The sequence below is a fragment of the Pholcus phalangioides genome, unplaced genomic scaffold (genome assembly GCF_987345545.1).
Source record: "Pholcus phalangioides strain wild (caught in Gottingen) unplaced genomic scaffold, Ppha-v1.0 ptg000015l_1, whole genome shotgun sequence".
NCBI lineage: Eukaryota > Metazoa > Arthropoda > Arachnida > Araneae > Pholcidae > Pholcus > Pholcus phalangioides.
In genome coordinates this window covers 63,291,229-63,309,750 of record NW_028301608.1, presented here as the reverse complement: position 1 = coordinate 63,309,750, position 18,522 = coordinate 63,291,229, and the positions used below count along the sequence as shown (strand labels likewise).

The 18,522-nt window shown below is 37.2% G+C and overlaps 1 protein-coding gene across 1 annotated transcript in view; it reads left to right on the top strand.

Annotated features, from left to right (window-relative positions):
* The first annotated feature begins 690 nt into the window (after window positions 1-690).
* LOC149076468 (uncharacterized) overlaps window positions 691-18,522 on the top strand; it is a 33,352-nt gene continuing 15,520 nt past the window's right edge. Inside the window, exons 1-7 of the mRNA XM_089242246.1 lie at window positions 691-815; window positions 5,766-5,950; window positions 7,257-7,433; window positions 8,071-8,265; window positions 11,348-11,523; window positions 14,153-14,287; window positions 15,377-15,503. Of these exons, the coding sequence (XP_089098372.1) occupies window positions 800-815; window positions 5,766-5,950; window positions 7,257-7,433; window positions 8,071-8,265; window positions 11,348-11,523; window positions 14,153-14,287; window positions 15,377-15,503 (1,011 nt within the window). The 5' untranslated portion in view covers window positions 691-799. The remainder of the gene's footprint in view (window positions 816-5,765; window positions 5,951-7,256; window positions 7,434-8,070; window positions 8,266-11,347; window positions 11,524-14,152; window positions 14,288-15,376; window positions 15,504-18,522) is intronic.

Below are 18,522 nucleotides of genomic sequence, written 5' to 3'. Positions count from 1 at the left end.
TTAGAGTAATTTTAATGTTCTTGGAAGATAATTTTTATGTTTTAATAACCCCTAGTTAAAATAAATTTTCGAAATTAAAAGTGACAAAGGGAATGAGAAGCGAATATTTAAAAATATAAATGAAACAGGCTGTATATATAAGAGATAGGTAATATATAATAATAATATTTAAAAACTCAAAAGTCTTAAATTATTAGGAATTATACCTTTTGGAAAATAAAAAAATTTCGTTTTTCAATATTTGTTTATATTATATAGAATTGATTTTTTTTTTTCAAATAACACATTCCCTAAATATTTTACAAAAGAATGAATGAAATTCATTGAACAAATGAAGAAAGTTTTCATCAACTCGATCGAGTCAAATTTCGTTACAGCAACATCCTAGCATTAACACGAAATCACTATGTTCTGCGAAAACGAGCCAAATGTAATAGCGCAGAACCTGTTCTTCCCCCCGACAATACTGCTCATCTTTTCTTCACGTTCGACAAGTTTTATGAATAGCGTGCGCGGTCTATTTATATCTTTAGTCTATGGTTGTAACCTATTTACTCTATCGATTTCTGATAATTTAATTTTAACAACTTACCCTTTTTCTGCTTTGAAATTTCCACTACTTCATTAGAAAATTGATGAGGAAAGTCAATTAGATGAAATACTAATATTAGTCATTACCGACGTGTAAATTCTCCTTAATCACAACCCATTTTACATTTCCTCTCAACAAGAAATTTTTCCTTGTGTAACCGAATCTTTATTTATGTGAAAATCCAAGTGACATACAACATATATCACCATGGAAGAAGTGCAAGGTATGTTTTTTCATAATTATAAGAAGAAAAACAATTTTGAATTTTTACTACTTTTTTGCGAAATCGCGATAATTTAAATTTTATCGTTAATTCTTTCGTGTATTTCCAAGCTATAACTGACACCTTAAAAGAATACAAACTAAATACGAAAATAAAGGATTTAGTACCAGACTCCGCGCGTTATATGACTGCGTGCTTCGAATTATTAAAAACACTTCTTGGTGACAACATTTTGCCCTACCAATGCTAGGCACATAAAGTGAATCTTGCGGGTGACGGATTTATTAAAGAATTCAAAGGATTTAATTCTGTTGTGGCCAAGACGAAGATAACTTATTTTGCGCTCAAGAAAAATGAGCAGTGCGTATTTAAGCTAATAAAAAGAAAAAAAAAGTATCACTGTATAAGTAGGCTATTACTAGCAGCAAAATTCTTCCCGACGCCTGTAGTAACCAGGCAGAATTCATGGTTCAAAGGTGTCATTCATCTGAGCGAATATCATACATTGCTGCTTTTCTCAATGAATATAAAGACGATTACTCCAGCATAAGTTTCTTAAAAATAAGTTTTTAAAATGAAATTCACCTCCTAAAATACGGGTTCAGTTGACTTTCGTTTCCAAGTTCTGTAGGAAAATTATGCTAATCAACAATTTGAAAGGATGAAACTTTACATTCGCACATGTTTTGTGGAGTAAGTTAATAGATTTGAAATCTTTTGGGCTCAAATTTCAAGGGCATTTTTGAACCAGGGGTCGGGAAGAATTTTGCTGCCAGTAATAGCCTACTTATACAGTGATACTTTTTTTTTTCTTTTTGGTAGCTTAAATACGCACTGCTCATTTTTCTTGAGTGCAAAATAAGTTATCTTCGTTTTGGCCACAACAGAATTAAATCCTTTGAATTCTTTAATAAATGCGTCACCCACAAGATTCACTTTATGTGCCTAGCATTGGTAGTGCAAAATGTTGTCACCAAGAAGTGTTTTTAATAATTCGAAGCACGCAGTCATATAACGCGCGGAGTCTGATACTAAACCCTTTATTTTCGTATTTAGTTTCGTATTCTTTTAAGATGTCAGTTATAGCTTGGAAACACACGGAAGAATTAACGATAAAATTTAAATTATCGCGATTTCGCAAAAAAGTAGTAAAAATTCAAATGTTTGCATCTATTCATCAAAATTCGCAAATTTTGCATTTATCGCATTTATTTCGGGAATTTCACATTTATTGCGGTTATTTCGTAAATATGAAATTTACGTATCCCTAATGATAATACACAAAATAACCGCTGCATTACAATAAGCAATACAGCACAATTAGAAATAATATTAGGGAAAGACCAACGTGTGTGTGTGTGTTAGTAGATCCAAAATTGCAAATAGCCATTTTTCTTTTCTTCCCCTTTTCTCTTGCTGCCGGTTCACTTTGAATTCGACTCTTTGTCTACAACAGAGCGTAACTCCCGCTATAAGGAGTATTTTCGCTATTCCTTCTTTGTTACTGATGAAGGAACTTCATATAGTTCCGAAACGCGTTTAGGCGTGGTTCCTATTTGCAATTTTGGGTCTACATACGTTGGTCTTTCCCTAGTATTATCTCACCCAAAAAGTAATTCATTTCTACAATAAGCAATGTACACTATATGCAGTGCATCACAATAAGCAATGTACACTATATGCAGTGCACCACAATAAGCAATGTACACTATATGCAGTGCATCACAATAAGCAATGTACACTATATGCAGTGCACCACAATAAGCAATGTACACTATATGCAGTGCATCACAATAAGCAATGTACACTATATGCAGTGCACCACAATGAGCATCGCGTAAGCGAATCACCGTTATACACATTAACGCTGCAATGCATGATTTTTTATTTCGAACCGATAATTTTTTCCATAATTAATTAAGCCTATAAAGCCAGGGAAAAAAAAAAAAAAATTCTATTTCGAATTGTACTCCTTATACAGGGTCTTAAAGAGGACGTAAAATCGCATATAAAATAAATGTATTGAAGTATTATTTATTAACCTTCCAAATATATATATATATACACATACCTTCTTTGCGATTCAAACTATAGAAAGAAAAAAAAAATTGGGTTGCAAACTTCAACGTAAAAAAAAAGAAATGCAAATAAATCATTTCGACCCTACAGTGCATTATTTCCTTTTTTGACAGAATACTGAAGATTTAAATTTCTTTTTTTTAAATCGAGAAGTTTTACTGACATCTATCAATGGCTTTCGAATGAAAATGAAAATGGGAATAATGGATGTCTCAAAGATGAAGTTGCCAATTTGCAATGGGGGAAAAAAAACATATTTAAAGTAGATATTGCCAATACAAATACAATACAAATACAAATACAACGCCACAACAGGCAAATTGCCCAACGAGGTGGCTGACTTAAGAACATCATGGATCCCCGAGCCCCTACTGCTACACCCCACATGCACCCCCCCCCCCTGGAACCCCCCAACGAATCGGTACATGAATGTGCGTGTACGTGTAGTGCAACCTGACGTAAAGTTTGTTTCTGTGTAATGCTTGTTATGTGTAGTGCTGTCATCTGCCCCCAGTTTTACTAACTATGAGTGAAGTGTTATGCTTGAATGATTTATCGTTGTAGGACTGTTGCTCTCTGTGGCGAGACTTTTTAACGGGGAGATCGGCTCGCATTTGCGCCTAGAAGTTGGGAACCACAGAAAACCAACTTCAGCCGACCACCACTGTGGGGTTCGAACCCGGATCCTCGCATCACGAGTCCGGCACTATAACCACTCGACCACCACAGCGGTATGCCATGTTGGGTTAAGCAGTGCATTACAATAAGCAATACATCACGCGATGCACTATAATACGCAATGCGCCATAATCATCAATGAACCACTATCTGAAGTGCAACACAATAAGCAATAGAGCACAATAAACAATGTGTTGCACTTCAAATAGTGGTGCATTGATGATTATGGCGCATTGCGTATTATAGTGCATCGCGTGATGTATTGCTTATTGTAATGCACTGCTTAACCCAACATGGCATACTATTGGCAATATCTACTTTAAATATGTTTTTCCCCCAATGATGCACCAATTGCATCATTACAATTAGCAATGCACAATTGCATCGCGAGCATTGCAATCAGCAATGCACCACAATACGCAATACAGCACAATACGTGATGCATCACAATAAGCAATAGAGCACAATAAACAATGTACACTATTATACAGTGCACCACAATAAGCAATGCACTACTATGTGCAGTGCATTACAATAAACAATAAGATACAATAAGCAATGTAGGCTCAATAACCACCATATGCAATACCACACAATAAACAATGCACCTTAATATGCAGTGCACCACGATCGCAATATGCAAAGCACCAATTGCATCATTACAATTAGCAATGCACAATTGCATCGCGAGCATTGCAATCAGCAATGCACCACAATACGCAATACAGCACAATACGTGATGCATCGCAATTAGCAAAGCAGCACTCACTATAATACGCAATGACAATTGCATTGCAATAAGCAATACAGCACGCGATGAACTACAATACGCAATGCACTACAACACGCAAAGTTCTACAGAGTAGGGCTTCTGAAGTTCATGAATAAACATAAAACAATATCGAAAGTAGCGTTTACACGGCAGACAAAATTCAAAAAAGATATTTCCACAAGAAAGTTTCAAAATAGGCAAAGAAAAGCATGTATGGCATTTTCCCCGAACTTCCGAGCTCTAATATTATAAAATCTAGTACTTATTCTGATTTTATTTCGTACGATTTTGTATCAAAAACCTAATTAGAAACATGTTACCGGCAAAGTATGAAATCCGGCATTCTATATACTTAAAAAAATAATAATAATAACTCGGTGAGTATTCCACTCACAAACATGGAACTTTTTGTTTGCCTCAGAAAACACAGGGCAGCAACTTTACAATTGGATTTTCAAGTATAGGGTGTTCGTATAAAAGTTAGTTTATGTATTTCAATAACTATAAAAGCCCTGGCAATATGAATGATGTACAGGGTGATTATAAAAAAACTATCCCGACATATGGGCCCCTAACTATCATACCATTCACAGAAACTGAATGAAATTTTGGCATAAGGTATTTTGAGGTATGCGCTCAAGAATGATATGGAAAACAACAGTGTCACTCTAACAGTAAAGGTTACAGTGAGAAAATTTCGAAAATATCAAATGGCAACACCAAGTTTTTTGTATTGGAATGCGATCTCCATACTGAAAAACACTAAATAGCGTTGGAATGGCACCTGTAGCACCTGGAGCTAGGCAAGGAAAAAGTAAAAAGGACTTTGCCGTGCACCAGAGTATTAATGTTCGTTTCATTCGTCACACCGTTTCTTCGGCTGCTGAGATCCCAGCCTGATTAGTCCTCCACAAGGTCATGTGGAAAATTTGTGAAACACAATAAAATTCTTTATTTTATGCTGCTTCTCTGTCCTTATTGGTTGTCCTCACTTTTAGCCTATCTACCGCCGGTGATTTTCATGCTACAGTTGCCATTCCGACGCTATTTAGTGTTTTTCAGTATGGAGATCGCATTCCAATACAAAAAACTTGGTGTTGTCATTTGATATTTTCGAAATTTTCTCACTGTAACCGTAACTGTTAGAGTGACACTGTTGTTTTCCATATCATTCTTGAGCGCATACCTCAAAATACCTTATGCCAAAATTTCATTCAGTTTCTGTGAATGGTATGATAGTTAGGGGCCCATATGTCGGGATAGTTTTTTTATAATCACCCCGTATATGAGGTCGACACGTTATTTGCATCCTTTCTGTAATTGGAAGTATGCCTCTAGGATCAACAGCTCTCCTATCTTACTACCTTGTATATGCACATCCGCGAAACCTTATTGACATAAGTTTGTTTTTACACCAATAGCTGCTGCAGCATCAGCCGCAAATAACGTCTACACACCAGTGAAAATGGATTATAGTGTGTACGATCCTTCAAGGAAAACTGGAAAATCTGATTTGTCTCCAATCATATTCATACACGGTTTGTTTTGTAGCAGGGTTATGCACGAGCATGTCGTGAAGGAACTGAGCGAGGCGACGGGAAGAAAGGTGAGCAATCCAATTAAATTGTATTGAATTTAAGTAATATTTTCTGCTTTTACATACTACTACTACTACATGTACCTCGTGCAGATATTCCCGAGGAACTTCTATCAAATTGGTGATTGCCGGAAAATGTTTTTACGTGTGCACCGTCGAACCCAGATTTAACGAATCGGATAAAACTTCATCCTCCTCCTAACTGGATCCCGAAGAAATGTCTCAATGAAGAGATTTTAGTAGGTGGTCGGAGAACTGGGCCATGCTGGGAAATGTGTGTGTATGTGTTGTGAACGTATCGTGAAGCTTGTTTCTGTGTAATGCTTGTTATAGTGCTACTACTACTAAACCAGGCATGCACCTCGTCCATATTCCTCTGCAGAACCTCTAACGAATTGGTATATGTTGGAATGTTCGTGTACGTGTTGTGAATTCTGGCGTGAAGTTTGTTTCTGTGTAATGCTTGTTATATGTAGTACTGCCATCTGCCACCAGTTTTTCTAACTATGAGTGAAATGTAAAGGTTGAATGATTTATCATTGTAGGCCTGTTGCTCTCTGTGGCGAGATTTTTTAATGGGGGAGATCGCCTCGCGTTTGCGCCTTGAAGTTGGGAACCACAGGAAACCAACTTCAGCAGACCCCCACTGTGATGACGATGGGGTTCGAATCCGGATCCTCGCGATGTGAGTCCGTCACTATGACCACTCGTCCACCACAGCGGCAGTGCTACCATCTGCGATCAAAATTTCAAACTATGAGTGAAGTGTAATGATTGAATAATTGTATCGTTGTAGGCGTGTTGTTTTCTGTGGCGAGACTTTTTAACGGGGAGATCGGCTCGCATTCGTGAATCGAAGTTGAGAACCGCAGAAAACCAACTTCAGTCAGGACCACTGCGGCGACAGTGGCCACTCAACCACCACAGCGGCAATCGGATAAAACCGATATTTTTATTCGTTAAATGGAGGAAATCATTATATCGGGGTTGATAAATGAAAAGAACCTACTGAAAAAATCGTTAAATAGAGGAATTTGTTAAGTAGGATAGTGATAGGAACCGAGCGGGACACCAAGGTTCTCTGTTAATTTAGGTAATGAAAGTACGTTATTTCAGGGAAACTCGTGTGGTTCATTAAACTTTTATAATTACGTTATGGTATTTCATCGCATGGATTTCAATAAAGAAAACCCTCCCCCCTCCCTTCTGAAATATTTACGATTTAATTTTATTGGAGTTTCAAAATTGGCTATACATACGTTATTTACATGTGTGCATAAACTTTTTTCTCCTATACCTTCCATTGCTGCTGTAGGTATATGCAATTGATATAGCATGTCATGGTACCAGCCCTTTCAGACCTGAACTTTCTGTTCCATCTCTCGAAAAGGATATAGAACTATTCCTAGAGGACCGAGACATCAAAACGAAGTTCACCTTCGTTGCTCATAGTGCCGGAGCCGCATTAGCACATTGTTTCGCTTTGGATCACGTACGTGTGAAATATATTCGGACTTTTTATTTTTTTCTGAATTTTTGGAATTGATCATTACAATATTCAATTACTGCATACTGCGTTTGCCGGCTTATAAGATTACATAGGCATACATTGTGAGACATAACTATGACGCTCTTATATTTTAGTGAGAGCATAAGATGGAACGAAGTAAAAAATATCAAAAATTCACAAGTTGTTTTATAACAGTGCGAAATAACTTTATACCAAAATATTGGGAGTTTAAAAAAAATATTTTCACACATTATTTTACGGAAAAGCAAAAAAAATATAGTGTGGACACACACAAAACCATGAGACACTTACTAATTTTTTGAGGAAAAGTAAAATAAAATTCAAACAAATCACACATAAATTTACCGAAATCAAAATCAATATTTTGTGCAACAACCTCTGTCGCAAATCGAAGCAAAATTACGATTTGGTATGGGTTCAACCAAATCAATCAGAGTGTTACAAGAGACATCGTTCCAAGCTCGTGATATGGCGGCTATTTGCAGAGCTATATAGTAGGCTAAGTGTTGAAAATGAAGAAAGAGCTAATGATGAAATCGCAAAAGCCTTCAAAATTCAATTTCATGTGGTAATTAATTGTTCCCTATTTTCTTTGCAGCCGAATTCTGTAGAAAAAATCGTGATGATCGATCATCTTCCTGATAGTGTGATGGAGGAAAAGGTTGGCTTCACATTCGGACGAGAACAACTTTTAAATCACAACAAACTTTTTCTTCTTCTGAACCCAAAACATACTCTGTTACAAGCGAGAAAGAATTTCCTCCGTCTCGCCGAAAGATCAAAATCAGAAACCGTGAGTAATTTAAGTTTCAGGATGTTCGAACTGTCTAACTACGTAATACCAGTTTAAGTCCACTATAACGACAGTTCACTATCACGGGGAAAATTGTCGTTATAACGGACCTCTCGTTATCCTTTTTTTGCTCTATCAGGTTAAACAATTTAAAAAATTGCTGCTTTTAAAACGTCTTTTATACTCTTTCGTTCTAATAGTTATTAAGGAATGAACTGAACTCTGGTCATGATATTGGGGGGGGGGGGGCGTTTGGTCTCACAGTAGTTAATTCTCTAAAAAACTTTTTTGTGCAGAATTTCTTATTATCAAAGTGATCTAATCGGTTGAATGAATAATTAAATTTCTCAATTACTGTATTACACCACTTCAGTGAATGTGTGGACTCGTCAACGATTTCCAGTCAATCAGAATTTTTTTTTTTAGCATGATTTTTCCAGTCATTCGGAAACAACTTTAAGGAGTCTCCTACCTTTTAACATGGTAGAAAACTTTCTTATGTAGAAATATATTAATAAAAATATTATTTATCCATTAATTGATTTCAACTATTTACCACACACACATATATATATATATTGTGTATGCTATATGCTATGCCAGTACAAAATTTTACGTATCTCTAATACTTAATTTTTTACAAATTAAAAAATAAAAACCGCATCAAAAAACGCTTGCGCGCGTGATAAAGTAACATGACATCAATAAAACTGAATAAAAATTCATTCAAAATAAAGGAAACTTTTCAGTTTATAAAATAAGGAAAGAGATTTGTGAAATACTTGGGTTATAAAAATTTTTAATTTTTTTAAATTAAAAATTTAATTTTGAATAAGATTGAGTCGATAACAAAAATATCGATCTTTTTCATCATTTTATGAACTGAACAGTTTTCTTTATTTTGAATGATTTTTTTTATTCAATTATATTGATTTCATGCAATTTTATCATGTGCGCAAGCCGTTTTTTAATGCGTTTTTGAAAATTTGTAAAACATTAAGTATTAGAGATATGTAAAAAATTTTGTACTAGCATAGGATAACATAATCCAATATTATATGCGATTAAAATTTGAAATAAATCAATGGATAAATAATATTTTTAATATTATATCCAAAAGACTTTTTTTTCTTCAAACCGAGCACAACTCAGGTCTATCATCATCAATGGTCAATTTACTACCCAGTGAGTTGTGCCGAAAGTGTACCTGACAGTCTGTGTGCGTATCTAGCATTGCGCCTGATTTTTCAGTGTTCCCATTTATATTTCAGAAATGAAGTGTAATGTTTGAATTACAATTGTACCGTTTTTTGTAGGTTTCTTGATCTCTGAGACGAGACTTTTTAAAGGGGAGATCGGCTGGCATTCGCACCTTGAAGTTGGGAACCACAGAAAACCAACTTCAGCCGATGACCACCACCACTGTGGTGACGGGGGGGGGGGGGTTTGGGTTTGTACCCGGGACCTCGCAATACGAGTCCGTCACTATGACCACTTGACCACCACAGCGACTATCCAAAAGACTAGAAAATTAGAACATATCCATCTTTGACGAACGTACGAACGGAAAGCACTTGTCGCGAAAACGGCGTCGAAGAAATTAGCTACAATGTTCTAAATCAGATGCGTGTTCAAATCATGTCCGGGCCACCATTTATTTGGACGCTGAATGTAATCAGAATATAAACCATATTAAAAACATAACAATTTATTACTGTATAGTTAGCTAGGAGTACAACGACGTTTTTACATATCACCAGTATAATAAATGTTAAACTAAACTTAAACAAAGTACGCATAAGAAGAAGCATGAGGAGGATGCGCCGTCTATACGGACTATGACGCATTACATCGTGCTTTTAATTTCCGGCCGATCCACGGTGGGACCCCTCAGGTGGCTCTGCTTGGCTCGTACTCTGTTCTTATCAATTCAGCACTTGCCAACCGGCACTGGATCCGACCCGACTAAAGGGACTTTGGTTCCATCCACGAGGGACTCCTAGGTGTGTCCCCTCTGTGGACTCTGCTTGTTTGGCTCAGTACCTTGTTTAGTTTTTACTCTTGATCTGCTTGGCGTATGCACTCTGAAACTAGATTTGCCTATACGTACTTCCAGCTAAGTTTGGAGCCCTAGATCAAAACTTTCTCCGAGGACCCACAATGCTGGGACGGTCATGCATAAAACCCCCACAAGAAGGAAGCTGCCTGAACTCTAGGAGTAGCCGTGGACTCATGGGTGATGTATCAGGAAGAGTAATTTATTGTTTAGGTTCATTGAATCGTCCCGTATGTTAAACATATTTTTCTCCACATAATTTGGCTCTTGGGAGGGATGGTAACCTACCTTTTTTGGATTCGTGCGTGGTACAGTTCCAGAGATTGATCTTATTTATAAAATTTGTTTCATTATAAAAAAAAAAATTAGTTTAGACTAAATTCAATTTTTAATAAGTAGAAAGAGTTTCGCTCCTGGAGGAGACTGGAGGGGGGGGGGATGGGTAAGACATTAAACGGCCAACGACAGCCCAGACCTATCGCTTGGCGATTTAATGCCTTTTACCTCCCCCCCCCTCCCCCACCAGGCAGTTGGGTAAGACATCTTTCTTTCTTTCAAACCGACTCAGATTTTGATTCAGATCACTATCGCCAGTTTACTACCTGGTGAGTTGTGCCGGAAATGTAAGTGTGTGTATACCTAACAGTCTGAGTGCGTATCTAGTGTTGTGTCTGGTTTTTTAGTGCTGTCATCTATATTTCAGAAGTGAAGCGTAATGATTACGTATTTGTACTATTTGTAGGCCTGTTGCTCTCTGTGACGAGACTTTTTATCGGATGGGGGTGGGGGGGTTGGGATCTGCTCGCATTTGTGTCTCGCGATGCAATGTGAGTCGTGGGCTTTAAAAAGGTTGAAAACCATAACTCAACCAAAATTTTTAATAGCGATTAATGTTTGATCAATTAATCGCTGTAATTTTCCAATTAATTTGGCAGCCCTGGTATTAATTACGTATATAATCTGATGTTAGAATATAGTATATTTTACATTGCCATCTTACAAGAAAATTATTATTTCAATTTAAAGGAAAAAGCCTTTTTCAAGAACTCCGCTCACTTACTAACAAAGAAGTCTGGACGATTCCAGTGGAAAGTAGATTTGTCCTTCGTTCTCAAATCTTTAGAAGATGATATGTTTCGTCAAACGAAGCCGTACTATGGAGAAATTCTTCTTATCAGAGCACTCGATAGTGCACTAACATCGTAAGTGCATTTAATGGTATCCAAAATTCTTTATTGTTTTTTAATTTCTTTTTTTCCTGTTGAATGTGGTAAAAAATCAGTGGTTCTTAACCGGGGAGCAGGAAAGCATTTTTGGAGTGCGAGATGGAGGAAAAAAAAAAGTTTTAACACGCTGATTGATTATTCAGGGAAACTGAAATGATGAGAAAAACGCAATTTTTCAATTCAAAAATACGAATCATACCTAAATTTTTACAACTCATTTTTTTAGCTTTCACTCGCGGAAATGTGTTCCGCGAAGTTTGAATGTTCCCAGTTTGAGGTGATTTAAAGGGTACATTTATACAGGGTGAACGTGACCTGTTTTGCGAAACGAAGGGGGAAGGGGATATAGACAAGCCCAAGTGGAATATGAAGCACCCTACGAACCCTGTCCTGTCTCGAATCATTTTCGAGTTATGGGGAATATTCGATTGGAAGAAAAATATGTCAAGTCCGAAGTTTTTTTGCAAGAAACAAAATAACCCATAAAAGAAAGAGCAGAAAAAATCCTAAAAGGCGAAACCATTTTCAGAATATCTGGATTTATTGGCAAGCTACAAGCGTCTGAAAGGTTGACCAAGTTCAAAATCGAATTGCCACCAAGATTTTTAATTGCGTATTCCGCAAACACCCTTTTAGCTACAATCGGCCAATATTTGTGAGCTCAGTTGGAACTATTGCCAAAACTACGGATGACGGCTTCGCAAACACGTCTACCATATCTTTGCAGAATTGGATTGCATCACTTTTGCTGATGAAAAAAAAACCATGAATCGCTTAAATGTAAGTAATAATATGCGGGTAGCTCTCTTTCTAAGGAAGAACCTAAATTTCAATATTATTATGAAAAAACAATAAAAGATACTCATTAAAAATCGATATTTAGAGTAATTTTAATTTTGTTGATACCTGTGGACATCTTTTCCATTCCGTAACATTTTGGCAAATTGCACATTAGTCATTTCATTAATGCATCAATTTCAATACATGCATTTATCGCATAATATTTCTTTTTCCAACTGCAATAGCATCTCTCTATTGTTTCATGTCAAGTATAATACATGTCATTTATGTAATCTCTCATATTGTCAAAAATTATTGTCCATGCCATAAGGTATTGAGGCGTGTAAGTTTGGAACCGATGTCGATGGCTCTGTCCCTATGAATTGTACACTGAGTTATTCATTCTTTGTCATGTTTAATACATGTGACTACATTTATTAATGTTTTTGCGTCTCAATATGTAAGTTTAGCTTACGTGGTGTTCCCCCCTTCTCCTGGAGAGCAGTTGCATGACTTAATCGACTAATTACGGTGGCATTTATATATATATATATATACCCTCACCGTATTTTTTGCTTTGTTTTTTTAACTTAAAAGAACTTCACATTTACACAAACATGCACAACCTTGTCTATAACCCCCTGACGAAGGTTTTTAACAACTGGCTGATGCGAATATAAATTTTTGGAAAAGAAAATTCAACTGCCCTTGCGGGGAAATCGAACCCACGTCCTTTTACTTTCCGGGTGAACGCATTAGATTACAGAGGCAACGAATATCTCGATCTTTCCTCTCGTTGCCTCTGTATTCTAGTGCATCTTCTATCTTCGCATCAGCCAGCTGTTAAAAACTTTCGTATGGATAGCAGAGAGTGACATCATCCTCGGATATAATAGCCATAGCCATCAAGGGCACTCACATACTTAGGCAGTCCCTTCCGGCTAGGCAGTGACGAGAAAAATTAAATTCAGCCTGTCTCGGGGGGAATTTTTTCTTCAATAAATTAGGTTTATACGATTATATTTCAAATTTAGAATTCTTTAAAACTTAGTGAACATTTGATGTAATTAATGATGGGAAAAAACCAAATTTTTAACAAATAGAAATACTGTTCCGGACAAATTCCACAAGACTTCGAGATTGCGAAACAAGAAGCGGTTCGACGGGCAAATGCAGATTTATTTGCAAACAGCAATTTACACGTATCTATAAGCTAATCAGAGAACGAACAACTTTCTCGCCAAGTTCAATCACAACTGACTTTTCTGTCTCTCTCTCTCTCTTATCCTCTTTCTGTCGTACTCAAAGCGGCTCCCTAGGTAACTCTTTTGGTCACTCACTGACCTGCTGTCGCATGCTTACACACTGTTTTGGCTACTCAAAATCTTGCGCACGGTTGTGGTCACGCACATGCTTGCACATTGTTTTGATCGCTCGCAAGCTTGCGCACGGTTGTGGTCATGCACATGCTTGGACATTGTTTTGATCGCTCGCAAGCTTGCGCACTGTTTTGGTCACTCGTGTGCTTTCACACGCTTTTGTTGACTCACTGCCTCGATCCTTTGCTCTTAAGTCAGTGGCGTATTTATGGGTTTGCCACCCTTCTCGCATTCTACTCGAATTTTCTTGGCCACTTATTCCTAAAATTTGCCAACTCTGAAATTGCCTCAATGGACTACGATGAATACTTTGCCCGATTAGCAACTCCTCCCACCCCAACATAAATATGCCTCTGCCATAGACTCAGTATAAATATAAAAGTATCTTTGGTTTTTATGATCGCCTTTTGCACACTTTAAAATTTGTGTTTGTTTTTTTTATATAGAGATGAAGCAATTGCTGACGCTCAGAATTTGAATCCAAATATGAAAGTGATAACCTACGAAAATGGAGGTCACATGCTATTCCTGGAACATCCACATAGATTCGTACAAGATGTCGCGAATTATTTGAAAGAATAGTTATATGCCTTTTATTCTACAGAATTATTATTATTTCCAAAGATGATGCATAATCTGAAAATAAACATGGGAGAAAGTAATATATAAATAAAGAACAATTCGATCGTTATCATTTTCAAGCACATGGGTAAAATTTATCTTTCTCAAAAAATGTCTATATACATAGAGTCGACGCTCGTTATAACGACCCCCCCCCTCTTCCTGTCGAAACTGGACTTTATATTGGAAGGTCGTTATATCGAAAGGAAAAACATATAAGATATTCTTCATATGGAAACATTTCATACTTACCCTACCTGTCGTTGTAATGGAATGGTTGTTATGACGTGTGGTCGTTACAACAAACGTCGACTTATAATCTTTTTATCTATATTTTACATTATTATTATACAGGGTACACCTGGCACCGCAAATTACTGGTGAACCGTTGATCCTAGAGGCATATTTCCAATTAGAAAAGTATCCAAATAATGTGTTGACCTCAGATACGCCATTCATATTGTAAGGAGTTGTATAGTTATTAAAGTATGAAAATACCTTGTTATATGGATACCCTGTACTTTAAAACTCACAATTATAAAGTTGTTGCCCTGTCTCTTCTGAGGGCAACAAAAGAAATTCCGTATTTCTAAGTGCAATATTTGCTGAGGTATTGGAATTAAAAAACCGGTGAAAAGTTGGGAAAGAGCAGCTTAAAAATGAGATAAAAGCCTGTTGTCCGTTGGTTCATGCTTTCCTTTTCTTTTCTTCTTTCAAACCGATCACAACTCAGGTCTATCGCCATCTATGGTCAATTTATTACCTAAGGAGTTGTGCTCGATTGTTGAAGTGCGAGTGGGTGTACCCCTAACAGTCTTAGTGCGCATCTAGTATTGCGTCTGATTTTTCAGTGCTGCCATCTATATTTCAGAAGTGAAGTTATTGAAATGTTTGATTATTTGTACTGTTCGTAGTGCTGTTGCTGTCTGTGACGAGACGGGGAGATTGGCTCGCATTCGCGCCTCGAAGTTGGGAACCACATAAAACGTTAAATTATGCTATTCTTTCCCACCTATTTCAACCAATTTATTTTCCCCAATTTTTCTTAGTACTGCGGCGGCTCACCACAGACTGTGGTCAACAGTCGCTAAACACGAAGACTGCACCAAAAACCCGATGAACGCGATAACTTTACTCTTAACTGCCGGAGCAAAATGCTTAACCGATCTGTTTTGTGTAATTTGAAATGCATATTATAAATGGAAAAATTTATATGCTACTAAATACATTTAGTAGCATATAACATACCACAACTCGCTGTCGTGGTCGAGTGGTCACAGTGACGGACTCGCATCGCGGGGATCCGGTTTCAAACCCCACCGTCTCGCCGCAGGGGTGATCGGCTGAAGTTGGTTTCCTGCGGTTCCCAATTTCGAGGCGCGAATGCGAGCCGATCTTCCCGTCAAAAAGTCTTGCCGCAGAGAGCAACAGGCCTCTCTACAACGATATAATTATTCATTCATTACACTTATCTCACTATGAGTTAAGAAAAACTCATAGTTTAAAAAATTGATTGCAGATGGCAGCACTACACACAACAAGCATTACCCAGGAACAAGGTTCACTATAGGTGTATGTCTGGTTTTTAGTACCAAAATACAACTTCGCTTGTGCCATTTCAGTTCAAAATAAAGCAATATATAAGTACAATATTTTTTTTATCTAAAAACAATTGATTGCTTTCTTGTGTCCTTTTGAGGGCTACTGAAATTTTACATGTTCAATGATTTATAAAATAGCACCAAATTAAAGGAATTGGAAAGGAAATGCAAGGTAAAAACTATTCAACTTTACTAAGCACGATTTCATCTGTTTAGGAGCCGTTCAAGTATTACGTAAGCAGATTTTTAGCCATTTTTGACCCCCCCCCCTCCCCACGATCAAAAATTTATTTTTTAATGCCAAAAAAATATTTTTTTAAGATGAAAATTCGGAAGAAAATATCTTTATTGTTATTAAAATCAATTTCTGTTAATTTCAATGTTATTTGAAGGCTATAAACTCAAAATTTATCGTTAATAAATACAGTGACCACCCTCTAAGCTATATAATGATGAATCGCAAAAAGACCCTTGGCCTTTCGGATCAAATATGGCCCTGGGGGGTTATCTGATGCGGCCGGCCCTCTTCAAACCTAATTTTGTAAAAATGAACTATTCACACATTTACAGATCGCTCAAGTATCCCGCGGTACAATTCCAGAATACTTAAGCGATCCGTGTAACATTTAGAGGCCCCTTGAGTGACATGTGACGTAGTTTTAGAGCACTTAAGTGGCCCCCAGTGCGGTTCTACATCGCGGTTTTGTATGTTTTTTTTTGTTTTATTTTGACACAAAATAAAGTGTTCCAATCCAGACTCTGCCACGAAGCTGGGCTGGAAGAGATCTCGGCAACGGGATAGGTCTAGTGGCAAAGTTTTGGCGTTCATTGCGGTTCTACATCACTAAAGTTATCCGTGGCACATTCTCAGATTATTTAAGTGATCCGCAGCATATAATTACGGATCACTTGAGTGATGCGTGGCACAGTTCCAGAGCACTTATGCGGCCCGGACACATTTCCAGATCACTTGGATCCGTGAAACATTTAGAGATCACTAAAGTGGCTCTGTAGGGCACTTATCAATGGGGGATGTTACTTCAAGTGCCCACAAACTATCGAAAGGTTTTTCTCGTTTCTGGCGCGCACAGTAAGATGCCATTAAAAATATTTCATATTTTCATAAAGGGTGGTTGATGACGTAAGCATCATCCAAACTCTCCCTCCCCCCTTGTCATCAAAAGTCAGCAAATCGGAAACCGCCCCTCCCCCATCGATGCTGACGTAAAACTTGAATGGCCCCTTATAGGAGACATTAAAATCAAGGCAAGCTGTGTATTTTGCCCAAATTAACCATTTTAACTAATTAAAAAATCCACTCATACACCTGTTTAATTAAATTTCTGTGTTTCCATATTGTTTCAATTAAAAATATTCCAAGAGAGCAAACCAATGTCAGTTTTTTTTTTAAATTCAATACTTTTTATGGAGCTGAACCATAGAGGATTGAAACGTTCCGAAAGAGTTTCATAGATTTCGGATGGGCGGTTAAAGCTTTATGTATACCTCTTTTCTACATCCGCGGCTCCCCAGAGCAGCGTAACAAAGGATCTCTTTGAAAAACATCTGTCAGAGCCACCACTCTGCGGCACCCCCCCCGACAAAGTTTGGTCACAGTTTAAGAACCCCTGCTTTATTCCAAGGATGGCCAATTTTTTTTCCAGCCGCGTCCCAATTAAGGCCATTTTCAATGCACGTGCCACTCAAAAAATTGTAACACCGACGCCATGTGACCCGTCTTTTAACAGAACATATATTTACTTACCTTTCAGTTTAATTAAACCATACTCTCTGGTTTCCGTGAAAATGTTTTTTTTTAGTAACTTTTTGACTGAGAAATTTTTTTAAATCGTGAATTCGATTATCGCAATACAAATCGTGTATGTGTATCGATAAACGTTCATCTTACGTATACCACGTGGGACAAATTTTGTACCAAAACCTAGAAGGTCAGAGTGCTGGCCACCCTCCCAATAAACTTTGTGATGGGCTGAGCTACCTTCGAAATTCATCAATTCATCAAATTCATGGATCTACAATGCATGTCTCCCTCATGCGGATTTCCCTGGAATTTGGTATACACGGGTCGTCCAGAAAACCCTAGTCCTCACCCTGAAATGTTTCCTTGGCGTTGCCACCTCTGCTGTTAGTGTTTTCAAGGTGAAAAGCGAAACAAAATACATAGAATAACGAATAAATCATTTACTGTTAAAAAGGCCTGCCATACCGAACGAAATACAGCGGAATTTCGGTTAACGAGCTTAATTCGTTGCTCGTTATCCGAATAGCTCGTTATTAAAATTAAACTTCCCCATAGGAAATGATGGAAACTCGAATAATTCGTTCCACAATTATTCATTCATACAAAAATGACCAATAAAAACGACATTAAATAAGATAATGTTTACACAACGAGAGAGAGAGAGAGAGGAGGACTATCGTTTAGGATGATTTACAGATTCACTATTGTTTGCGGATTTTATTCTTTCTGCATGACTTTTAATAAGAGCCTTATCCAATGACACTTGCTTTTGCCTCCTTTTTAGGGTTTCTAGGAAGTGGGTAATCGCTGTGTGTGTGTGTTTGATGGACAG